The sequence below is a fragment of the Microcaecilia unicolor genome, chromosome 8 (assembly GCF_901765095.1).
Source record: "Microcaecilia unicolor chromosome 8, aMicUni1.1, whole genome shotgun sequence".
NCBI classification, from domain to species: Eukaryota; Metazoa; Chordata; class Amphibia; order Gymnophiona; family Siphonopidae; genus Microcaecilia; species Microcaecilia unicolor.
In genome coordinates, this window is record NC_044038.1 from 36,248,086 (window position 1) to 36,274,169 (window position 26,084).

The window sequence follows — 26,084 nt, forward strand, 5'->3', positions numbered from 1 at the left end:
GTGGATGGAGGGGGGCGGGTGGAGGGGATTGCGGCGCCTGGCCCCCCTTGGAGGCCCGGGGAATTTTGTCCCCCCTGCCCCCCCTCTCACCGGCCCTGTCCAGGGGAGCGCTTCCACGTGCTGCTGCTGCCTCCGGCACTGAACAGGCAGACTCTTCCTGTTCTGCTCCCAGGCTGGGTTAACCCTTTCTACCCGTCCGGAGCACTCCTCGCATGCCAGTTAATGCTTCTACTGGCGAATAGTTCCTCTTTATTGAGCCTTAAGGTATTGGGCCTGTCCAGGGTACCCCCTCGCCTCATCGATCCTGGCAGGGGTGAAGGCAGCCAAAGACCATGTACTTTTTAATCCTATCACTTTTATCACCTTTCCAATTGCATCCCACTACTGTCATCTATTGTTGGTTACTGTCTGCTGATCTTCCCTCTGGGCTGGGCTCTACCCCTTCCGTCCACACTGCTCTCCCTCCCCCCCCCCCCCCCCCCCCCCCCCCCCCCCCCAGTGACTCTGTAGAGTTCTACAGCAATCTAGTAATCCCCTGAGGAAATTTCCAAACTCAATTTACAGGGGATTACACACGGATTTTACAAAAGTGCTTGTTCCGGCCAGGGCTTTACAAAGGTATTAAGGGAGGAATTTGCCTTAATCCCTCATTGTTTATTTCTGGCTCCAAAGTGAAAAAAAGAAATTGTGGCCTCACTGCTTAATCGATTGCACTTACGTATCTAAGTTTGTAAATTGGGGCAATTACATAGGCAGATCACAAAATGGCTGGCTCTATGTGGAAGCTGCCGAGTTCGTGCCATTCATTTTTCAACATTTTGTTTTTGTAAAATGGCTGCTCCTGTTGTGTGTGCCAGCAAATGCTTGTGCACTTCTGCAGGTATTTTAGAAAAGGCTCTGCAACCCCCAAACCTTTGCTGAAATACTGCTAAAACTGAGTATATGTCCCCTGACATGGATATCTCAATTTGAATCTCAGCATTCTATGTAAAATTGAGCTTTTAGTCAGTTTTTGAATTATTATAATTTAAGAGGCGTCATGTGGTAACATGAATGAGGACAAGCTGGACCCTGATAAACGGAACCACACAGCGGGTTAAAAGTGAACACAAAATAATATTTTTATTAAAGGTGCCATGTAAAGGTCCTGTTCAGTTCACAGGTAGGAGAGACAGTAAACAAAAAAAGTTAGTCTTTAGATGTAAGAACCTCCTCTCATGGCCTGCTCCTTCTGGGCCAGGGGGTGCACTACTGTCTCTCAGCAAGGCAGCAGACTCCGCTTCACTCTGGCCTAAGTCCTCGGACATACCAGTCCTGTCTCTACCAATTAATATTTGCTGGTCTGCTCCCTTCTGGTTCAAAGACACAGTTCTGCGTGGTCCCGAGTTGAACTTGGCCTTCCTGACTGTGGCAGTTATGTTCACACATATGTGGTGGAGGCATATGCAGTGGGTCTTTGCTGCTTCTCTCTGGACTTCCTCAACCTGGTTGTGCCCTGAGCTTTTATACTGCCTGGGCCATGCCCCCCTGTCTCCGCCCTTCCTATGTCACTCCCCCCAGGCAGGAATGTGAGTTTTAAGGTGGTTCTGCCACTGTCAGGCACTGTCATTACGGGGAAGTTGTAATGTCACATAGACTCCTGCACTCATCAGTAGGATGGGTTAAACCAGAGTTTCCCAGTTTTCTGCTAGAGACACATCTAGCCAGTCAGGTATTCAGGCTACCATAATGATACGCAGCCCAGCTCTGAGCGCCAGACTTATGCTTGCTAAAACCTGGTGTAAATCCAGACGTCCAAGCTGAGTGCGGAGACCCATTATTCTATAACTCTGCTCACAGCTTTTTGGAACTCCCCTCACCCGCCCATGCCCCTCCAAGGTCACACCCACTTTTGGATTGTGCACTATGGGGTCCTTTTACAAAGGCATGCTGGCATTTTTAGCGCGTGCTAAATACCTGGGGCCCCCCTAGGAATATATGGGTGTCTCTAGCATGTAGTGCATGCATATTTAACGCTCGCGCTAAAATTGCTAGCATGCCTTTGTAAAAGGACCCCTATGGGATTTAGGCGCCCAGCTTTATAGAATAGTGGGCAGCCAGATTTGCACGCAAATCCTAATTTGATGCCAATTAACGTCAACAATTAGTTAGCATCCAATTATTGCTTGTTAACAGCTCATTAGCCAATTAAGTTGCGCATATATCTCCCGATTTTGTGCACCATATGTAGAATTCAGGGGATATTGTACAATACCGCTGAGCGTGCACTTACACGCATGAGTGTGCATGTATGCTTATATGTGCTGGTATTCTATAAACACGCACACGCAATTGGCACCTAACTTTAGGCATCCTGTTCTTGAATGAGGGGGACTGCGCCTAATGTTGCCACTGTCCATATGTCCAGTGACGGTCACTGCTGTCCACATATATTTAGTGCGATATCTAGAGAACAGCACTGAATGTATGGAATAGATTTAAATGCCACAATCGGCATTTTTTAAAAATTCTGACCGCAGCATTTGAATATTGGCCTCTTTGCCTCCATTTGTTTTCAGCTGGGGGGAAGGGTTCTAGAGAGTTGCACAGGGATAAAGATCCATTCCATCCCCACCTATTCCCAAAATTAATCTCCTCCATCCCCACCCGTACCCGCAGGAGTCGATGCTATTATTTACTTGCCCGCAACCCTCTGTTTCACCCTAACAGCCTTATGTGTTTTTTTGGATGGTATTCACTATTCAACCAATGAGTGTTCCAAGCCTCAGTCTGGTGTTCCGGCTGCCTCTCTGGGCATTCCAAACCTCATTCTGGAGTCACCAGAGATTTTGACTATACTGCCACAGGAATCCCATAGCAATTTCTTGCAACCCTGCGGGAACCCCATGACAATTTCTTCCATCCCTGTGCGAATCCCATGGCAACTTCTTCCATACCTGCGGGATTCCTGCAATCCCCATTCCTGTGCAACACTCTAAAGGGTTCATAAAGAAGGGTTCATAAAGAAAAGGGTTGCTAACGTTTAAATACTTGTGGATGTCCTCTGTGCTAATTATTTAATTACTAGTAAAACAGGCCCGTTTCTGACACAAATGAAACGGGCTCTAGCAAGGTTGTCCTCGGAGTGTGTATGTTTTAGAGAGTGTGTGTGAGACTGACTGTGTGTGAGAGAGAGAGTGAATGTGTGAGTGTGTGTGTGTGACAGAGAGTGAGACTGGGTGCGAGTGTGTCTGTGAGAGAGAGAGTATGTGTGTGAGAATGAGAGTGTGTGCCATGGGCCCCCCTTCCTCCCTCCGAGTTCCAGGGTCATCTCCCTCCCTCCCTCCGAGTTCCAGGGTCATCCCCCTCCCTCCGAGTTCCAGGGTCGTCCCCCACCCTCCAAGTTCCAGGGTCGTCCCCCTTCCTCCGAGTTGCAGGGTCAGCCCCCTTCCTCCGAGTTGCAGGGTCGCCCCCTCCTCCCTCCCTCCGAGTTCCAGGGGCACCCCTCCCTCCGAGTTCCAGGGTCACTCTGCCCCTCCCTCCCCCCTCCGAGTTTCAGGTTCCCCCTCCCTCCCTCCCTCCCAGTTCTAGGGTCGTTGTCCCTCCCTTCCTCCCTCCCTTCCAGTACCAGCCACACTCGCTCCATATTTTAAAAATCATCTCAGACGAAAGCAGCATTAAAAGGCGTTCAGCCTCGGCCCTTCTCTCTGTGTTAGCTCTGGTCCCGCCCTCATTGCGGAGAGGTAATAAGGCCGGGACCAGAGCTAACAGAGAGAGAAGGGCCGAGCCTGCACGCCTGGTGGCGGCAAGCTGGGGGGGGCGTGGCGGTGCGGCGAGGGCGTCAGGGGCGGGAACTCGTGCATGACGTTCAGAAGATGGAGCCTTACAGCAGAGCGTACGAATGCCTCAGCCACGGAGTCAGCTTCAGAACATTGGAGGTGCGTTTTATTAGATAGGAAGTTTCTCTTACAGACGTGACTTCTTTAATGTGGATAGTCCTTACAAAAATAGAAACAGTGCTAAAAACAGATGAAATATCCACTCCATATCCATGAGGGTTGGAAAACATTGACTGTATAACCAGTCATAATTTCCATTCGTTTCCATTGGCTTCAGCCAAGACTGAAAATAATTTATGACTGTATATCCATGGTAATTTTACAAGCCGTGGATGCTGCACTGAGGGCTTTGCCATAATAACCATTCGATTATTTTTGTTTGTGTTAACTACAAAGGAAATGATATCAGACTGAAAAGTTCTTGGTCTGATCTGGTGCTTTTGAACTTGCACTAGAGATAGCGAACTTATAAAACTATCTTTAAAAAAATCTGTCTCTCATCTCCTTTCCTCTTCCCTTTAGAGACAGTTGCAGAGCCTTCCCTGCAAGCAACTCAGATGAAGCTAAAGAGAGCCCGCCTGGCTGATGACTTAAATGAAAAGATTGCTCAGCGGCCTGGCCCGATGGAACTGGTAGAAAAGAACATCCTCCCTGTAGACTCCAGCGTGAAGGAAGCCATTATAGGCAAGTGCCAGAGCTGCAGCTCACGTGTTAATCAAGGCTTCTGGATTCCTGCAAAAGCTGATTGATAGAACCTGGGACACAGGGTTGGGAAGTTGTGCAGAAGTTGTTTTGTTACATTTGTACCCCGTGCTTTCCCACTCAAGGCAGGCTCAATGCGGCTTACATGGGGCAATGGAGGGTTAAGTGACTTGCCCAGAGTCACAAGGAGCTGCCTGTGCCTGAAGTGGGAATTGAACTCAGTTCCTCAGGACCAAAGTCCACCACCCTAACCACTAGGCCACTCCTCCCTCGTCAAAATACTGTAGCACGCATATGTTTGTCTAAGGTTTTACGTCATCGGAAATGAACTAAAAGAATTCATTTTCTATGAAAGAGGTCTGATTTAGGAGTGGCCTAGTGGTTAGGGTGGTGGACTCTGGTCCTGGGGAACTGAGGAACTGAGTTTGATTCCCACTTCAGGCACAGGCAGCTCCTTGTGACTCTGGGCAAGTCACTTAACCCTCCATTGTCCCATGTAAGCTGCATTGAGCCTGCCATGAGTGGGAAAGCGAGGGGACAAATGTAACAAAAATAAAATAGATACTATTGGAGATTCTACATGGAATGTTGATGTTCCACTAGCAACATTCCATGTAGAAGGCTGCGCAGGCTTCTGTTTCTGTGAGTCTGACATCCTGCACGTACGTGCAGGACATCAGACTCACAGAAGAAGAAGCCTGCGCGGCCACATTGGTGATCTGCAAGGGCCAACTTCTACATGGAATGTTGCTAGTGGAATAGCAATATTCCATGTAGAATCTCAAATAGTAGCAACAGTGGAGGAGTGGCCCAGTGGTTAGGGTGGTGGACTTTGGTCCTGAGGAACTGAGTTCGATTCCCACTTCAGGCACAGGCAGCTACTTGTGACTCTGGGTAAGTCACTTAACCCTCCATTGCCCCATGTAAGCTGCATTGAGCCTGCCATGAGTGGGAAAGCGCGGGGTACAAATGTAACAAAAATAAAATAAAAAATAACTCCCAAAGTTAAGCACCTCAGCCCTTAGCAAATTGGCCCTCAGTGTTCATTGTGGCCTTTGGAAGTCCATGTCTCACCATGGAACTTGAGGATTTGTCTGCCTGAGCATATTTAAACTAGGTGCGTCTGTTGTGTACACACCCCAGGTAGACCTGCCCCCCCCCCTCACCATAAAATTTTTTCTGATGCAGTCTTCACCCAGGCAGCAGCAGTGGCACTCATAGACTGCCTGCGGCCTACACTGGGAATTCCTCACTGAACTGTCCTGCCCCTTCTGATGCAACTTCCTGTTTTGTGAACGGTGGGACAGTTCAAGGAGGAAGTCCTGGTGCAGGTCATAGGCAGCCTATGAGTGCTTCTGCCCGTGTGAAGACTGCAGCAGAGAGGATTTTAAGGTATAGTGGTGGCGGGGAGATGCACCCTCCCTCCCCCCCGGTAAAAAAAATTCTTGACTGTGCCAGAGAGGGTCCAGGATTTATTCAAAGAAGTGTAGAGCATGAAGTAGGACTGGGCAAAACTGTGGAAAAAGAAACTGTAGAAAGCTTATAAGTCAGTTTGCTTTCCAGAGTTTAGAAATCACACATATTTTGCCCAGCACCTGCACAGAATCGGTGCAAGTAATTCCTTGTGCAAGAAGACTTGTGTACATAAGAGCCTCATTGAAGGAGTGGATATAAGCCCTGACACCCCTTAGTGCTTTTTGCACAGGTGTTTCGTTAGATTACTTTTTTTCTGTGGAATTGCTTTTCCTTCCCTTGCAAGAAACTAAATCATAGGCTCAAAAGCTACACTATTTTAAAATTGTTCAAGCAAGTGCCTGTATTAAGTAGGTGCATACTTTAAGAACATTAGCATTTGCCATACTGGGACAGAACGAAGGTCCATCAAGCCCAGTATCCTGTTTCCAACAGTGGCCAACCCAGGTCACAAGTACCTGGCAAGATCCCAAAACAGTAGAGTACATTTTAGGGTGCTTATCCTAGAAATAAGCAGTGGATTTTCTCCAAGAACACGTTAATAATAGCTTATGCACTTTTCTTTTAGGACGTTAACCAAACTTTCCTACACGTATACTTGGTTGGGTAGAAAGAAAGGCAATATATTAAATTGCAGTAAACATACGCATGTATGTGGTCACTCAGTTTTACAAAATCACCCCCCCACCCCATTTTTTTGTTAAACCATTACTAAGGAAGCCTTTCTTCTTCCCAATCTGTTGTACAAACCTTCTGTGTCCTGTGAGGGTAAAATAGATTTTATTTTTTCTCTAACAGTTGGGCAGGTGAATTATCCCCAGACATTGGACGCCTATTCATTTGACGAGGATAGCAGTGACGCTTTGTCACCAGAGCAGCCTGCGAGCCAAGAGTCTCAAAGCTCCGCACCTTCTCCTGGGGAGCTGAAAACCAGCGACTCGTCACCATCACCAACACAAAACACTACAAATCAGGTACATTTTGAAAAGCGCTAAGGGGGCAATTTTCAAACCAGCCGGCATAATTGCAGACTGCCAGGTGCTTTTAATGTATGTGTTTTTTTACTTTTTTGCAAGTTTACTGCATTATTTTTCTTGAAAAGTAACAAGTACAAGAGTGCATTAAGGCCCCTATTTACTAAGGGGGCAATTCGATGAGTGGGCACTGCCTTTTAGGCACTCCGATGCCATGTGGGGAGTTCCTTTTTTATAACAGTACCTGGGCAACTGGATTTCTTTATAGAATACTAGCCTAAGCTCAGCCACCACATCAACCTACATCCACCAAAAGATGTACCTTATTGTTTCTAATAAACACCTGGGCTATCATTAGAAACAGTGGGTTTTCTAGAGTCTAGGGTGGGCTATTGATAGAGGCTGAAACAAAACAGTGAAGATGACTTGAAAAATGGACGATGCTCCAGATGAAGAATCGCTGTTTATTGATCGATCAATAAATAGCGATCCTTTATCTGGAGCATCGTCCATTTTTCTACTCATCTTTGCTGTTTGTTTCATACTCTATATCCTTGCGGAGATTTATTTCTTCTGTTTTTACATCATTTTCCTACTGATAGAGGCACCATTTCTCTCCACCACCACCACCACCCCCCCCCCCCCCCCCCCCCCGGTAACCAGCATTGCTCCCCTCCGCTCCCTGCATTGATCAGATCTCTATTTTTTTCACGGGTATGGCGCTGTGCCAGAGTGAGGCCTTCAGCATTTGCATACGCTCAAGGCCTGCCATTGGCCCAGCACCATAATCATGAGAAGAGGTTAAGAAGAGAGATCCGGCCATTGCAGGGGGAGGAGAGCAATGCCGGTTACTGCGAATTCTAGGGGTGGGCTATTATTGGGGGGGAATCTAAATTTTTGCTTTCAGATGCAGCTTACAGAGTTTTCTGGTACTGAGGCGGGTGGGGGGGGGGGGGGGTTGGGCCGTTATTAGAGGTGAGCTATTATTAGAAACAATACAGTATATACAATACATTTGGAAAATATATAAACAAAACATTTTAAATGTTTAATGTGCTCATAAACATTGTAAGAAACTCGTTGATCTGTGGTGGTCTCTCATCTGTCACATGTTGGCTACGCAACTTGTTTTAATCATGGAAATCACTGAAAATATACAGTGTACACAACAGTTTGTGTTAAAGATCTCTATATATAAAAGGCACCACCAACGTTCTAAATGAAGCCTCCAGCCGGAAGTGTGAAGGGGGAGAGATATCCGGTTTCCCCATGAGTGTCTGCCCCGCCCTCGCTCTCTCTGTAACACAAACAGTGAAGGAAAACACAGCAAAGCACAAAATCAAATCGCTCTCTCTGTAACAGTGAAGGACTCAGAGGGGGGGGGGGGGAGAGAGGGCAGAAGCCCTCACTATCTCTGTAACACAAACACAGCACAGCAGGAAACTTAACACTGAAGGACTCGACTCCGAGAGGGGAGGGGACAGAGAGCAGAGGGGACAGACAGCACAGGGGAAGGGCAGAGGGCAGGGACACACACTCCCACATGCACACAGAAGAAAACCTTGCTAGCCCCCGTTTCATTTGCATCAGAAATGGGGATTTTTTACTAGTGTTGAATAAAAACAACAGTATTTCTTGAATTTAAATCAGTTCATACAAATGCATATATTCCACAAGGTTGAGTTTTAGAATTTTTCCCAGTAGATTAAATTATTCATCCCGATTATTTTTTGTTGTTGGTTGGGTTTATACTAGCGTAAGCTGTCATCATCGAGCCCTTAGAGCTTGCGTAACTTCTGGTGCATGAATGAAGTAAGGGTGCTCGTAACTTGCAGTATTCTGTAAGTTATACTTGTAGCTGGGAGCCCTGCCCATGTCTTCCCCCCTCCCAAGCACACACTTTCCAGTTGGGTGCCATAACACTTATATGTGCCCTTGCAGAGTAGCACTTAGGACACTGACACGTGCAAGTGCTAATCTTCTCATCATTACATGTGCAAGGCACGTGTAACTGTAGATGCCTAGTTAGAGAATTTCAGTTACTGTGCAGTAATTGCCCAAATTAAACAGCAGTAACTACAAAACGTCAGTGTTAACTGTTGGGGTTGTCCCCAGCATTTGTAGGAGGCTTTTCTGTGCAGTTAACGTACAAAAAAGTCACTACCACGCTTTTAACGGTGTGTTCGACAACATGCAGTCTAGTAGCTACACCGCTTGCTGTGGTATTAACTGCTGTGCATTATCTCCTACATTAACAGTTCACATGTGGTAACAACCTTCCCCAGACCTGTAGGCTGCACTGCCCGCCCATTCCGCTCCTCAAAATGATATTTCCCATGGTTGTGCATGCTAAGAGTTAACACACTGCTAGTTGTTAGCGTGCAGTAATTCTTTTGTTAAACAGCTAATGCAGCTTAGTAGAAAAGCATCTATTTATTTATTTATCACATTTATACCCCACAATTTTCCCACATGTTTGCAGGTTCAATATGGCTTACAATAAACCGAAAAGGTTATCGACAATCCGGTAGTGATATAAATACAATAGATTGTAGTCGTCAGCAAGGAATGAAAGAATAGGGTGTGAAGGGAAAGTGGGTAAAAGTAAGAGAGGACTTTAGGTTTTATATTGGATCATGGGGGTAGGCCTTCCGGATCAGGTTGGTCTTGAGTAATTTCCTAAAGTTGAGATGGTTTGGAATAGATTTGACAGCTTTTGGCAATGCATTCCATAGTTGGGTGCTGATGAAGGAAAAGGAGGAAGCGTAAGTGGGATTTACATTTGAGGCCGTTACAGGTAGGGTAATGGAGATTTAGGAATGGACGGCATGTGCTTGATGTATTCCTGGCTGGAAGATTGATTGGGTTATTCGTGTATCCTGGGGCTTCTCCATAAAGAATTTTGTGGACTAGGGTGCAGATCTTGAAGTTAATTCGTTCCTTTATTGGGAGCCAGTGCAATTTCTCTCGAAGGGGCTTGGAACTTTCAAATTTGCATTTGCCAAAGATTCGTCTTGCTGCTGTGTTTTGGGCAGTCTGTAGTTTCTTTACAAGTTGTTCTTTGCATCCTGCGTATATCCCATTACAGTAGTCTAGGTGACTTAATACCATTGATTGGACTAGATATCGGAATATTTCTCTAGGGAAGAAAGATTTTATCCACTTGAGTTTCCACAATGAAAAAAAACATTTTCTTTGCAGTAGAATTAGTTTGGTCAACTAGTGATAGGTTGCGATCGATGATTACACCGAGTATTTTTAAGCTCTCAGAGATTTGAAGGGTGAGGTTTGGAGTGATTAAAGATGAAGGTTTGAACCTATTATATAAAGATGAAAGGATTAGGCAGCGTTCTCTCATTATTCAGCTTCATTTGAAAAGTATTAGCCCATTTATTCATGGTGTGCAAGCCAAGATTGATTTCTTTGCTTTAAGATTATCAGCATAGGCGCCTACTTTCCTTGGTGAAATAACAGCATAGCAAGGCAAATTTGTGCTTATAATTTAGGCGTGACTGCAGTCATAGAGCTGGTGCAAACACTCACACCATACCTAGAATGCTAAAAATACACTTTCAATTATCGTATTCTGTAATTTGCACATATGACTGTGCCTGTTCTTTGTGCCAGTGGGTGAATGCATGCAGGTTGTTCTCCCCCCACCCAGGCCTAAAAATGCCTACAGGAACCCCTCTTATATACTTGATTTAAAGTGTACATGCTTTGGAAACTATGTGTTCTTTGATCCACATTTGAGAAGAGCAATGATCCAACCACTTCACTTCTATCCCCAGGAGGATGCTTTGTAATAAACTGGAATTAAAGAAGCAGGCGATCAATGTTGGAAAGAGACATATAAGCAGCACTGCGCTGTTAGCGTGCATTAAAACATGTTTAGCATGTGAGCATGTTAAACATCTAACGCAGCTTAGAGCGGCATTTTAGAAAGGATCTACAAATGGAACTTGAGGAGTCTGGGTCAGGATATCCTAAGTTCTGCTAGTATCTTAGGACAGAATCTGGGACTTAGAGCATGTTCTAAAATTTAGGGAAGCACCAAACACAGCAAAGGTGACACAAAACAATGGAAGCTAGACGATGCTTAGAATGTGAGAAGTTTATTGACCCAACATCAGGGCCGCCGAGAGCCGGACCCGGGACAATGCCGCCCCCGGCCCCCCCCCCCCACCCGAGATAGCCGGGCCCCCTGCTGGCTGCCCACCCGAGATCGCCTGGCCCCTCCCCCGCCGCCCGCCTGCCCACCCACCTGAGGTCGCCGGGCCCCCCCTCCACCCGCTACCAGGCCGGGCCCTCGGAACTAACCTTAAGCCTCCTTTCACCGCAGCAAGCAGCGGCAGGGCAGACCTCTTCTCCTTCCTTCCGTGCCCCGCCCTCGCGGACGTTACGTCAGGTGAGGGCGGGACACGGAAGGAAGGAGTGGCCTGCCCTGCTGCTGCTTCCTGCGAAGTGAAAGGAGGCTTAAGGTTAATTCCGGGCCAGGCGGCAGCGGTGATGACGGAGGGTGGGCCAGGTGGCGCCAGGCCCCGGGACTTTTGTCCCCCCTGTCCCCCCCTCTCGGTGGCCCTGCTCAACATAAGCTGTGTTTCAGCCACAAAGGCCTGCTTCAGAAGTCTATTGTTGGATGTTGCTTAACTCACTAGCTTTCCAAATATAGTCACGGAAAATATCACACCTGTGAGTGTGCAGCCTTGAATCTATCTAATGTTCAAATAGGAGGCTGTAATAAGTCCTTTGGAGATAAAATCAATACAGGTAACTTCAAAGGAATGCCTCCAAAGAACCTGCGCAATGGAGTGAAAAATCATCTCTGCAACAAGCAGTGGATTAAGCAACATCCAACAGAAGATTCCTGTCATGTCTCATGTTGAGATGTTTCAATAAACTTCTCACATTTTGAACATAGTGTAACTTCCATCATTTTGTGTCAGCTTTGCTGTGTTTGGTGCTTCCGTGTGATAGTGAAGGCTCCTGTTCTTCTATTCTTTTCCTCTAAAATTCAGGGAGAAATGAGCATTTATGTGCTGGTTATATGCAGCAAGATTAAAGAACAACCAGTTTAGAAACACAAACATGTAAATTATCAACGAGACAAAGCAAGATCCATGACCATCTTTGTGGCAGTAGATAAACATGAAATGCAGGAACACAAACGGGTAGATGTGAAGCGTCTGTTCACACTTTTCAAAAATACTAGGACTAGGGGGCATGCGATGAAGCTACAATGTAGTAAATTTAAAACGAATCAGAGAAAAGTTTTCTTCACTCAACGTGTAATTAAACTCTGGAATTCATTGCTAGAGAATGTGGTAAAGGCGGTTAGCTTAGTGGAGTTTTAACAAGGTTTGGACGGCTTCCTAAAGGAAAAGTCCATAGACCTATTAAATGGACTTGGGGAAAATCCACTATTTCTGGGATAAGCAGTATAAAATGTTTTGTACTTTTTTGAGATCTTGCCGGGTATTTGTGACCTGGATTGGCCACTGTTGGAAACAGGATGCTGGGCTTCATGGACCTTTGGTCTTTCCCAGTATGGCAATACTTATGTACTTTTATCAGTAAGTTTAGAAACATACCGCCAGATTCTATATATGGTGCCGAAAGAGTGGCTCTGGAATTTGTGCACGGATCCAAGATCTGCGTGCAACTTTAATTACTTAATTGGTTCAATTATTTGCTAATTGTTGGAATTATTGGTGTTAACAAGCACTTGACACCAATTGGAGATCTGCGCACTTCTCCACCAACTGCACTTAACTGGTCTTGCATGGATCTCAAAAGAGGGTGTGGCCATGGGAGGGGTATGGGCGGGGCGTGGGCATTCTAAAAAGTTGCACACAGTGTTATGAAATAATGGGTCTCCATTCCCAACTTAGGCACCGAGATTTATACCAGGTTTCAGCAGGCGCAAGTCTGGTGCCCAGAGTTTAGCGTGGAAACCGGTGCTAAGCGCTGTTCTGTCGACACACACTCTTTATAGAATAAGCACTTTTTCTGTGCCCACTTTTCTCCCATAATGTCTACGTTTCCAGAAACTTCACAAAACTTGATATCCCTTGCAAGTTTCGCTTTCGGGGGGAGGGGGCATCGACTACTGGGAGATGAAGGACCTCCCCTAATCCGTTCAGTGGAGTGCTGCTCAGTAGGAACACGTTTCTGACACCTAGCTTGCCGGATAGCAGGTCTAAATCCCGGTGGTGCATCTTTTTGAATATAAATATTCATTTCCCTTCTGAAATGGAATATGAATGTTTCTGTTTTGGGCCTGCCCTAGACCCACCCACTACAGACCCAGACCATGGTCCATTGTCATATGGACATTCTTCAGTATTAGACATCTGTACCCCAGCTTTGTGAAGTTGAGATTCAGACGATTATGCACTATGGATGTCTAAATGCTGGTTTATGGACATCTAAAACATGAATAGCCTTTCTGAAATAAGCACCTTAGTAAACAGTGACAGATGTTTTGGATGATAACAATCTTTTAAATGTTTTCCAGCTTGTTGGCTAACTTTGTTTTAATTTTTTTTATTTTTTTCTGAAACGATATTAATACAACTGAAAGAGAGTTCTAACTTTATGGGCATTTTCTGTCTCCCTGGAGGCAGTTGTCTTTGGACCTTGGTCCTGGAGATAATTTATTCTTAAGTGGATGCATTTTTAACTCAGGCTTAAATCCGTAGCCAGACCCTATTCTAAATCATGCCACCCCTTGCCCTCTTCTCTCATTACAACAGATTCCCATCTATACTGGACACTGAGCACAACATAGTAACATAGTAGATGACGGCAGAGAAAGACCTGCACGGTCCATCCAGTCTACCCAACAAGATAAACTCATATGTGCTACTTTATGTGTATACCTGACCTTGATTTGTATCTGCCATTTTCAGGGCACAGACCGTAGGAGTCTGCCCAGCAGTAGCCCCGCCTCCCAACCACTAGCCCCGCCTCCGCTCCGCATGAGGCTTCAAATATAATACAGTCACTTTATTATTAAAACCTCAAAATAAGCTACTTTTGGAGAGCAACGCTTAAATTAAGCAGCAATATTAACTAGAGATTGTGCAAGGCAAACATTTTCTGTTTATTTGGGCTCTTTTCAGTTCGTTTAATGCACTTTTTAATGCACTGATCAACTTAACGTTCATTAATTTGCAGGTTAATGCACGGTTTGATTTAATTTCGCACTAAAGTTTTTAAGGCATGCTAACAAACTGAATGCGAGCTAATGAATGCACATCTCTCGTATTAACTATTTAAAGGCCAACACCGAGAAGTCAAAGGTCTGCAAATAACAATTGTTGGTCAGCACAGCCATTTGTCCAGATCTGATCTCCTTTAACCGGTTCTTCTGTGCTTCGCCCTGACCTTCCAAACACAGCCCCAGCACAGAAGCAAAGTATCCCCTGCCTCTTGTTGTTTGGAGTTATGTAGGAATGTCAGCTGCTTTCTCTGCCAGTGTTGCAGTTCACCAGCACACAGGGTATAAACACACTTACATTTTCACACTTCAGCCAGTTCTCAGATGAAAAGCAGCAGATGCACTGCCAAATACCAATACATACAGGGCTGCTCCATAAACATTCTGAATGAATATGGTAAGCTCAAAACAAGCCTGCAACGTTGCTGAGCAGAAATGGATAATCCACATTTAAAGGTAATAAAAACAAAAACGGAAGAAATTTTATTGGACTAAATACATCTTCTGGTCAAAAATGAGCAAAAGATGAGAAATATCAGGATTTGTAAGTGAAATAAAAAAGCATTTAAAGTTAAAATGATGAAATATTTTGACACCCACCAGACAGGATTTAACAAAGATCTGGGTTTCCTATCACATTATAAACCATAAAATTATACTGCTTTGTCAACCTCTGATCACCCATCCATCTTTCCCTGTTTCTCAACCCACCCCACCCCACCCCCCTGAGACTGTCATTGGAATGCTTCTGTTTTACTTATATATTTTTTTATTATTTTTTGTTACATTTGTACCCCGCGCTTTCCCCACTCATGGCAGTCTCAGTGTGGCTTACATATCGTATACAGGTACTTATTTGTATCTGGGGCAATGGAGGGTTAAGTGATTTTGCCCAGAGTCACAAGGAGCTGCCTGTGCCTGAAGTGGGAATCAAACTCAGTTCCTCAGGACCAAAGTCCACCACCCTAACCACTAGGCCACTCCTCCACTGTTGCTACTATTTGAGATTGTTGCTACTATTTGAGAAGTCGGCCCTTGCAGATCACCAATGTGGCCGCGCAGGCTTCTGCTTCTGTGAGTCTGACGTCCTGCAGGACGTCAGACTCACAGAAACAGAAGCCTGTGCAGCCTTCTACATGGAATGTTGCTAGTGGAATAGCAACATTCCATGTAGAATCTCCAATAGTAGCAACATTCCACCTAGAATCTCCAATAGTAGCAACATTCCATGTAGAATCTCCAATAGTATCTATTTTATTTTTGTTACATTTGTACCCCACGTTTTCCCACTCATGGCAGGCTCAATGCGGCTTACATGGGGCAATGGAGGGTTAAGTGACTTGCCCAGAGTCACAAGGAGCTGCCTGTGCCTGAAGTGGGAATCAAACTCAGTTCCTCAGGACCAAAGTCCACCACCCTAACCACTAGGCCACTCCTCCACATCATCTTTTTCTCATTTCTGACCCAAAGAAGAAGGTATTACCTTCAAAAGCTAGTCAAAAAGTGTATTGTTAGTCCAATTTTTAAGAAAAGTTAGCGTTTATCTTCTTTTGTTTTTATGTTTTATTTCTATTTATTACCTGAGAAGAAATTAAACTGGTCAGTATCAGCCGGCAGCAGTCAGGGTTTCTTTAAACACTGGCTGCTGTCCACTGAATTAGACCCAGATACTCAGGGGTCCTTTTACTAAGGTGCGCTGAAAAATGGCTTGCCATGGTGTAGGCACAGTTTTTTTGCATGCGCCGATCCATTTTTAGTGCGTCTGTGAAAAAGGCCTTTTTTAAATTTTTGCCAAGAATGGACGTGCATCAAAATCAAAATTGCCCCGCGTCCATTTTGGGTCTGCAACCTTACCGCCAGCCATTGACCTAGCGGTAAAGTGTCACGCGGTAACTGGGCAGTAATGACCTACGTGCGTCAAATGCTACTTGGCGCGCGTCCAATATGCGGGTCCGAAAATAAAAATTACTGACCGTATTGGACACATGCCAAAAATGAAATTACTGCAAGAGCCACACGGTAGCTGGGTGGTAACTCCATTTTGGCGCACGTTGGGCGTGCGTAGACGCTTACATGGCTTAGTAAAAGGGCCCCTCAGTTCTGCCTCCTATCTGGGTGCTGGCACTGAACGTCTGGGTCTGGGGTGGCTGTCCAGGTAAGTATTGCTGAATATCAAGGTTGGACCCAATGAACAGAAATTGTCCAGGCAGCTGCTGCTCCTACCTGGATAACTCCCTTTGAAAACTGATACCCAAATTTCTAAAACTGTGTTTATTAATGCCCCAATTTTCCTCATTTCATAATTTTGCTGGCTGTCAAGTTGACGGATCACTTATTTAAATATCTGCCAACTTGACAGCCTACCACTGTGGTTTTTTTTGAGGGGGGGGGGAGGGAGTGATCTCTTTATTTAACGTTATTTTTATAATGATTCAGAAGTAAACACAAATAAGAAATAATATAGCATTGTACTGAGTCCATCTAAGGATGAGTTATATCACCTAAGGAAGCAAAAATAATTATCAATGCTAGACATACTACCCCTCTCCTCAAGTCGCTTCAGTGGCTCCCTATCCGTTTTCGGATCCTGTTCAAACTTCTTCTACTAACCTATAAATGTACTCACTCTGCTGCTCCCCAGTATCTCTCCACACTCGTCCTTCCCTACACCCCTTCCCGTGCACTCCGCTCCATGGATAAATCCTTCTTATCTGTTCCCTTCTCCACTACTGCCAACTCCAGACTTCGCGCCTTCTGTCTCGCTGCACCCTACGCCTGGAATAAACTTCCTGAGCCCCTACGTCTTGCCCCATCCTTGGCCACCTTTAAATCTAGACTGAAAGCCCACCTCTTTAACATTGCTTTTGACTCGTAACCACTTGTAACCACTCGCCTCCACCTACCCTCCTCTCTTCCTTCCCGTTCACATTAATTGATTTGATTTGCTTACTTTATTTATTTTTTGTCTATTAGATTGTAAGCTCTTTGAGCAGGGACTGTCTTTCTTCTATGTTTGTGCAGCGCTGCGCATGCCTTGTAGCGCTATAGAAATGCTAAATAGTAGTAGTAGTAGTAGTAGACATGGAACAATGGTTTTTCCAGTTCATAATCTAAGCTTAGATTCAGGTGCCACAATTTAAGGGAACAGGGTGGGAGGAGGGGGGTCTCTTGCATTCTGATGTCCAGTCAGTGCTTGCATATTGTGGAGAGACTGCCTGCTGCTCTCCTCAGATGGTATGTCTCCTTGACTTGGTAACTCCTTATCTTGTAGTCCTTGTAGGCTGTGACACCTTTTAAAGGACTAGCACGAGAGGTCATGGCGCTATGAATGTTTCAGACCACGCAGGTCCCTTGTTGAAATGTAATTGTGAAGGTTTCTTTATGGTCTTGAAAGCTTACGTATTAAAATCTCTTTTTCTTTTAATGCTAAGATAATCTCCCAAGGCTCCATTTTTATTCAGGACCAGTATGACCATTAGAATGTCTCATGTTATACAGGTTCCCTAATGCATGCTCAGCAGTAAGGGATCTGCAGCCTGCAGTTCATAATTTTAAAACAGCATTGAAAACTTCAGGCTCCAGAGAACATTTGGGTGGTAGAATGCTATTGAGCAAAACACAAATGCTGAAATTTATGGGTATTTTCTTGTTGGGGCTTGAGCTTGGATAGAGGTTCTTTTCTGCCTCCATCTGCTGGTTGGGAGACAACCCACAAGTCTGGACTGGTCTGGCAGGATTCTAAGAAAGGAAACTGACAGTAAGTACAAATTTCACCATATAAGCATCCAAGAGCAGAACACTAAGAAATGTGAAGACATGTCCACTTACATTATTTTTCTGATGTTTTTGCCCCCTTGCCTTTTGGACTCTTACAATATCAGAATATCAAGTCCAAGAAGCCAATTGCAATTTAAGTAAGAATTTTCATTCGATGTTTCCAAGTATAGGTTTTGGGCTTGATGGTATTGTATCCCTCCCAGAGAATACAAGTTTAACTCTACATAGGTGAAGATCAGTTTTACTTAACACCACTATAAAAATTGCTACAGGAAGAATGTGGTCTTTTTTGTTCTCAGAATATTGGACCTCATTTCCAAACACTGTCTGATAGGACGTGATATTGATCTTTGAAGTCAAATACTGTTGCAGAGCTCTCTGTGGTCAACACTGTTGCACATTAATTGAGCTGTAATAGAAGCTGAACTACTCCAGCTATTGCAATAAATCTTATGGCATCAGTATTTAGCCTGTGGTGGTCAGTGTTTTTAAAGTGGTGACCAGGTCTGCTGAGAGGGGGAGGGAGGGGTCAAGATTCCCTGGACCCAGCATCCTAGGAGGGTCCAATGCCGGAGTCTGTCTCTCTCCTGCTCCTGTGTGTCGGGACCCGGGTTCAGCGAGAGTGACAGACCGAGAGAGGAGAATAGAAGACTCACCACTATCACCTCTTTTTCCTGCTGACCATTTCTATCCTTATGATCTCAAGCATCTTTTTGGCTTTCGCCTTCACCTTTTCTGTCTGTTTGACTACCTTAAGACCATCACCTACGATCACTTCCAAGTCCCGCTCCTCTTTTGCGCACAGAAGTACTTCACCTCCCTATACCAGTATTTCCCAAACCTGATCCTGGAGGCACCCCAACCGGTCAGGTTTTCAGGATACCCACAATGAATATTCATGAGAACGATTTGCATGCACTACCTCCAAGGCATGCAGATCTCTCTCAAGAATATTCATTGTGGGTATCCTGAAACCCTGACTGGTTGGGGTGCCTCCAGGAACAGGTTTGGGGACCACCGCCCTATACTATACCACTCCCTTGAATTTTTGCAGCCCAATGCATGACCCTGATTTTCAGCATTAACTCTTAGCTGCCAAATTCTAGATCATTCTTAAAACGTCATTAGATCCTTTCTCATGTTATCAACACCATCTGAGGTGTCTACACTATTGTAGATTTCACTATTGTAGATTTTGATATCATTTGCAAAGAGGCAAACCTTTCCAGACAGCCCTTCCACAGTATTGGTCGCAAAAATATTTAAAAAGAAGCAAAGTACCGATCCTTGTGGCACACCACTGGTAACACCCTTATCTTCAGAGTGATCTCCATATGCCACCATCCCTTGTCGCCTACCATTCAACCGGTTTCTAACCCAGTCAGTCACTTTGGGAGCCATAGCAAGTTGCCCACGTGGAACCGTGTCAAAGCCTTGCTGAAATCTAAGTACACCAAATCCAGCACTGTCCCTCGATCCATTTCTTACCTAACGTAGCCTGCTTTCAGACCACACTTTCCTGTCATGCTTAGAAACCCGGGAAAAAGACTGTGAGTTTGCTGGCCTTGAACACAAGAAGTTTGTTTTTGTTACTTTTAATAAATGGGAATTAGGATCTGGCTCGCAGTGGGACACGTGCCTGGAAGGCAATCCTTCCACTCGGATCATTTCTCCTGCTAAGTTTGTATTTTATTTCCACTGAAATCAAGAATACCTTGAAAAGAATGGACTGTAGCCAGCTCTTATGCAGAATCCCTTCTGCTTAAATTGCCCAGACTTTGAAAGTACTGTTTATCATATTAATTCAGCTCCTGGCTCCAACTGAGTGATGACCTGAAACCTACTTAGACCTAACATGTTAGGATATGGTGCGAATTAGAAGCATCTAACTAACTTTTCTAGCAAGGAGGTGTGGTTTAATGGTCAAAGGTCAAAAGTAGAGACTGGAAGTCATGAATCGGTGACTTTGGCTGTGACCTTAAACCAGTGCTTATTGATCTTGTTCGTGGCTGTGACTTCTTATATAGCTTAGTGCCGCGCTCGGCAAAGTTTCTTAGGATCTAAGAGCCAGACCGAAAATCTAGGAGCCAGACTTGGAGTGACTGGAATTTTTATTTGCGCACATTTATAAATCGCACATTTGTAATGTCCTCAAGGATGCACGCACCGCAAGGTATTTATTAAAGTAGCAGGGAAAGAGTGGATAAGAGACAATTGCGCTCCCCATCTCCCACCTACCTAAAGTGTTATCTGGCAGTGGAGAGAGGTTTTAGTCTGTGAGGGCAGGGCTGCCAAGAGACTGGGCCGGGCCCGGGGCAAGGCTGCCCCTGGGACCCCGCCCCCCCCCCCCCCCCCCCAAGGTCACCGCCACCGCACCCCCCCCCTCCACCCGCCCCCTCTGTCCGCCACCGGGCCGGGCCTCCTGCATTGAAATCACAGCTCCTCTCGCCTCCGTGTGATCGCCTCCCTTCGGGCCTCCTTCCCTCCCTGTGTCCCGCCCTCGTGGAAGTTATGTGAGGTCATAGCAAAATGTCACCCTTCCTGTCAGTGCCTGAGCAGCAGTTGGCTCAGGCAATGACAGGAAGGGTGACTTTTTTTTTTAAGTTGCCAGCGGTCTAAACTGGCCCCTGATTTCCCTTCCTGTACCGCTTGATCTGACCCTGCTCCCTCCTACCCCTACCCCCGATATAACAGAAGAATTACCCTGGTGTCTCATGGCACTCCCACACCCCACCGTGGCTGGCTGCAGCCACTCTCCCACCCACCCCCCTCATCAGAACCAACCAGCCTTCTTCCCTCCCTCTCAAATGAAAAAAGAATTGTCCTAGTATCTAGTGATCCCTCTCCCCCCCCCCCCCCCCCTCAACATGACCGGCCCCCTCTCTCCCAACCTTCTGACTCTAAATAATTGCCCTGGAGTCTAATGGCACTCCTCCCCCCCCCCCCCCCCCAGGATGACCTGAATTAAAAAAAAAAGACCCTGGCGTCAAGTGGGAGCCCTGACCCCTTGCCTAGCCCCATACCTTAAACATGGCAACAGACAGGGCCAGTCTGCCATATAAAGGAAAAATTCCCATATATGACAGACTGGCCCCACCCATTGCATCCCAGGATGCACTGCATGGGGCTGGGCACTGCCATTTTGGACATGAGGTCCAAACGCAGAAATGAGTGGGCATTGCTCCTTCATCATTTAAGATAGGAGTCTGAGGAAGCAGAGCAGGATGGTCGGAGGTCCACACGACACCAGGGATTGTTTTTTTTTTTTTTAATTTAGGTCAGACGGGGAGGGAGGGTTGCCACTAGACACCAGGGCAAAGTCAAGTGAGAGGGAGGGAAGAAGGGGTTGGTTGAAGGGAGGATGGTGGCTGTTGCCGGTCATGTTGGTAGATGGGAGGGCCACTAGACACCAGGGAAATTATTTTTTTAATATCAGGAGGAGAGCAGGAGAGAATGGAGTCCTGTCAGGGGGGTGCCAGAGGAACATTATTTATTTTAAATTTTGATGGGGCATAGGGGAGAGAGATGGGGCTTATACTGACTATGGGGGATCTGCGCCACCTCAGATCTGGCAGTAAGTTTCTGGCATTGAGCTTGCAAGGTAGACTTCAGTGCACAGACCTGCATTGCGGGGGGCTCTTTAACATGCATTTTATGTATTTTACTAGCCATTAAGCCCGTAACAAAGGGCTAGTTTTTTGTTTTCCTATGGCCTCCCCCCGTCCACCAACCCTGCTCTCTCCCCTGCCCTCCCCCCATGCCCAGCAACCCTCCTCTCCCCCCTCCCATCTGCTCCATCCACCCGTGTCCATCAACTGTTCTCTCCCCTACCCTCCATCCTCGGGCTCCCATCCACCTTTGACCCCCCCCCCCCCCCCGGCGTCGCCCCCCCCCTCTTTCCGCCGTCATCGTGTCGTCAGTTCTCCATCACTGCGTCTGTTTCCCTCAGTTCCGCTCCCTCCTCCTCCGATTTCCACGCCCATGTCCAAGCCCTCCTCCCTATTGGGCTGTACTGCTGGTGGAGGCGGGGCTTGGACTTCTACACTCTCAGCGTTCCGACTCTACTGCGCATTTGCAGGTGAGTCGGTCACTTGCCGTTTATATGTTTGATGCTGTGCAGTGATGTCTGCTGCTGGAGTAAGCCTCAACGCAGAAACCCATTTAGTTTAGTTGAGATTTGATATGCCGCTTTGCCAAAAGGATCACAGCAGTGTACAATAAACATAACATCAATAATAAGAAAAGGAAAAGAACTCCATGAAACAAGCATTCATTCTTCGCACACACACACAAACGCAACAGCCATTACCAAGCAGGTAAACTGCTCGTTATCCGTGTGCTACAGTCCACAGTAGCGTTCTGCATCAGTCCCAGAGCGAGGGAGCCTGCACAGTAGTACCGACCTGCAAAAAATAATAAGTTAGCATTGGATGTTTAATTATAGCCAGCTTGGGACTTCCAAATATATGTTATGGGTAGGGGGTGGGGGAGAGGGTTACTAAGCCAACACCCACAGAGGGTGATCTTATTTCATTCTAATAAAGACCTTGTTTTGGATGGGTCATTTTATTTCATTCTAATAAAGACCTTGTTTGGGAAACACCATTTGTGCGAGGACCCCTTTTGTTTTGGATCCACTTGTTGTACATTTGACTTTCGGGGAGAGGGTTACTACACATGGGAAGCTGGTCACTTCATACTAGCTGTGTGATAAGTGGGAGCATGTGAAAGTGATAATATTCCTTGTGTGAGAATCTTATGAAATAGCACCTATTTGGCCTAGATATGAGAAAAATGCCTTCTCATAATAACTGCAGGTGAGTTAGAAGAATACAAGTGATGGAGGAAACAGTGCAGAAGATCCATGCGATCGGGTATGATAGAGACCTACTACTTAACTAATTGGATGGCGTAAATTGTAAAAGCGAAGGGAAAGGATTAAAAATGGACTAAAATGAAAAAAGTGCCAAGGGTGGATACACTCTCCTCCCTTTTCTTCCAGATCTTAAAGTAAAATTGTAAGTTGTTTTTGTAATGAGTGTGCTAAGAAGGTTTTGTATTCATTTTTATTAAAATTAAATATTGCTTATATATGTTTTTCTTTTTTAATTCTTAAATGCTTTGAGGGACTTTGCTTTATTCTGACTGCCTCTGTATTTCAGCAACATCAAACTGCACCCTCACCCGTTCCCGAATTCCTGAAACCAACTCCTGACCCTCCGGTCACACGATCTCCAATCGCAAACACTCTGTCCCCAGCAAAGCCAATGCCAACTCTGGTGAAGGTACGTCCCTCTCTCTGGCATAAATGATTATGTTGGATGCGTTATGGTGTTTAAATAACCAGTGTAAAATGTTTTAATTCTCAAGGAATGTCTTTCCAGAAAACGTGAAATATGTTGGTATGGATGATAGAGTTCTTACAAATGCACATGTGGTTTCTTGATGGCAAGCAGTTAAGTTGATGAGATAGGAATGATGACAATTTGTAACATCCTTTCTAGCTTTCACCTGTTCCCTCCATTTTATTTTTTTGGCTTTTGCTCACACCTTTTCAGTAGTAGGTCAAGGTGAGTTATATTCAAGTACACTGGGTATTTTCTTGTCTCCATGTAATCCGCCACTCCCTGTAAGCAAAAAAGGACGTGAACTGGTTTCTTCAGGGAGACTTTAGTCCAGGCCTATGTTCGTGACGTTTTTGACTTTGCATCTCTCTTTTGAGCTGATAGAAGAAGCAAGTCTGCAGGTACCATGATGTAAGGAGATGCCAGTCTGAAAACAAAACAGGGCACCTAAACATCTCTGGGCCTGATGCACAAAGCCTACTGGGCTAGCAATGTGCTTTTTTAAACCGGTTCCAGCCGGTTTAGCGAGCACGTTATTCAGCAGGAGAAGCACAGTGGTGTTCCGCAGGCTTTTTACCATGTGGAGGAGCAGACAACGGGAATCCTATGCTAATCTATTTAAATGAGCTATTAAACATTCAAATGTGTATTCAAAGCGATGCACAGCCATTTTCTGAGCGATGTACAGAAGCAGCCCCTACCTTTACCATGGAAAATTTAACGGGAGGTCTGGAGCTGTCGGTCCTGACAGTTCTTCCTTGTTGCAAGTACTCCACAGCATTTCCAGAGTTCACTGCCACTCCTGCAGGAGGAGATAGATCCAGCGAGAGACAAGACGCGCCGGAGCAGAAAGATTGCCGACCTTGGCAGTGAAGTGTGGGATTAGAGGCTGGTGCCACTTTTTCCTCACGCCCTCTCTCCCAGCGATGGGGAGGCAGGGAAGATGCTGGAGTCCCAACATGACAGTCCACCCATTAGCCACTGCTCCAGCCCTGGAAGAACACCTCACAGCAGTTTTGAGGGGAAAAAAAAGCTGCACTGGCTTTCATAGATGCAGCTTCTCTGTGTGTATGAAAGCCATATTCAAGCACTGTTCTGAGCATGTGCAGAATAGCCACGTTTGGCAATTGGCTGTTCTGCACATGCTCAGCTGACCGACTGGCTTCCCTCCTGTCGAGCTGCTCGCTGCTTTTGCTAGTAGCTCATTTCCATATGACTTGCTTTGGAATTTGCTCTGAATTTCCAAATCGGTCATTTTTACCAAGGTAGAAATACTGGGCGGTTCTTTCCAGGTGCCTTTGTGCATCTCCCAGTCTGTCCCAAAGCAGGGTCCCTTTACAATTCTTGGAAAAGGATACAGTTTAAGTGCTATATTTTATTCTTCAGGGCCTCTGTTTGCAAAGCCATGCATGCCATAACAGATTGAAACTGTTGATTTCACACACATTGTTGCTTTGATTCCTCAAAGGGTAGTAAATCATCTAGTGTAGTAATCTTATCCTTCCCTTAGAGACTGCTAGTTTGCTTTAGTTATCTGTGCTGCTTTCAGGTCAAAGATCATTGCAGAGGCCAGGCAGGGATATTTTTAATACTGGAATGGCACTGGTTAAGCTGACTGTGATAAAGAACAGCAGCACACACATACATGACAATAAGGGCAGTTGTTCTCATGCCAGATAGGGGTTTGTTGGTCTGCTTTGTTTCATTGTGTTTGATGTCTCATAGCAGTAAATTGCAGCAACAAGAGCAATGATTTCTACCAGAGGTGATTTTTCTGCTGAGTCACCCCAGGTCGCTGGCCCAGAACTTTTTTGAACTACAGCAAATTGTCGCCTGTTCAGCACTGTAAGCTCCATCTCTGGCCGTCTTCAAATCTAAGCTAAAAGCCCACCTTTTTGATGCTGCTTTTAACTCCTAACCCTTATTCACTTGTTCAGAACCCTTATTTTATCATCCTCACTTTAATATTCCCTTCATGTTCAAGTGTACAGCGCTGCGTACGTCTAGTAGCGCTATAGAAATGATAAGTAGTAGTAGTAGTCTTTGGGATTCCGGAATCTTGCTACTCTTTGAGATTTTGCACAGAATCTTGCTACTCTTTGAGATTCTGCATGGAATCTTGCTACTCTTTGAATTCTACACAGAATCTTGCTACTCTTTGGGATTCTGGAATCTTGCTACTCTGTGTCCTTGGCCCTTATTTGTCCTGTTTGTCTGTCCTAAGTAAGCTCTGTCGAGCTCATGTTCAAGTGTACAGCGCTATAGAAATGATAAGTAGTAGCAGTAGTCTTTGGGATTCCGGAATCTTGCTACCCTTTGAGATTCTGCATGGAATCTTGCTACTCTTTGAATTCTACACAGAATCTTGCTACTCTTTGGGATTCCGGAGTCTTGCTACTCTGTGTCCTTGTCCCTTATTTGTCCTGTTTGTCTGTCCTAATTAGATTGTAAGCTCTGTCGAGCAGGGACTGTCTCTTCAAGTTCAAGTCTACAGCGTGCGTACGTCTAGTAGCGCTATAGAAATGATAAGTAGTAGTAGCACTGCAGCCAGAGTAGAAGATGGAACTGCCGCTGCAAAACTCTTTCTTAGCCCACCAAGGTGACTCACACCACCACCACCTCATATAAAACAGCAGTTTGCAAGCTGTGGCTCAGGAGCATCAATATGTGGGGGTCACAGGAACTAGGCTGCTTCTTTCCTTCTTGATCTCCACTGTGACCCTAGTTCCATTAATGGCAGTCAGTATAGAGCCAGTGAACATGCCAGGTCTTG

General features: G+C 45.6%; 1 protein-coding gene across 5 annotated transcripts in view; it reads left to right on the plus strand.

Moving 5' to 3' along the window:
• Nucleotides 1-26,084, plus strand: part of MRTFB (myocardin related transcription factor B) — a 308,685-nt gene that overhangs the window by 244,264 nt on the left and 38,337 nt on the right. For all 5 annotated transcript variants that reach the window (XM_030212476.1, XM_030212477.1, XM_030212474.1 and 2 more), the window contains 3 exons: nt 4,341-4,502; nt 6,792-6,967; nt 23,129-23,251. In XM_030212476.1, the coding sequence (XP_030068336.1) occupies nt 4,341-4,502; nt 6,792-6,967; nt 23,129-23,251 (461 nt within the window). The remainder of the gene's footprint in view (nt 1-4,340; nt 4,503-6,791; nt 6,968-23,128; nt 23,252-26,084) is intronic.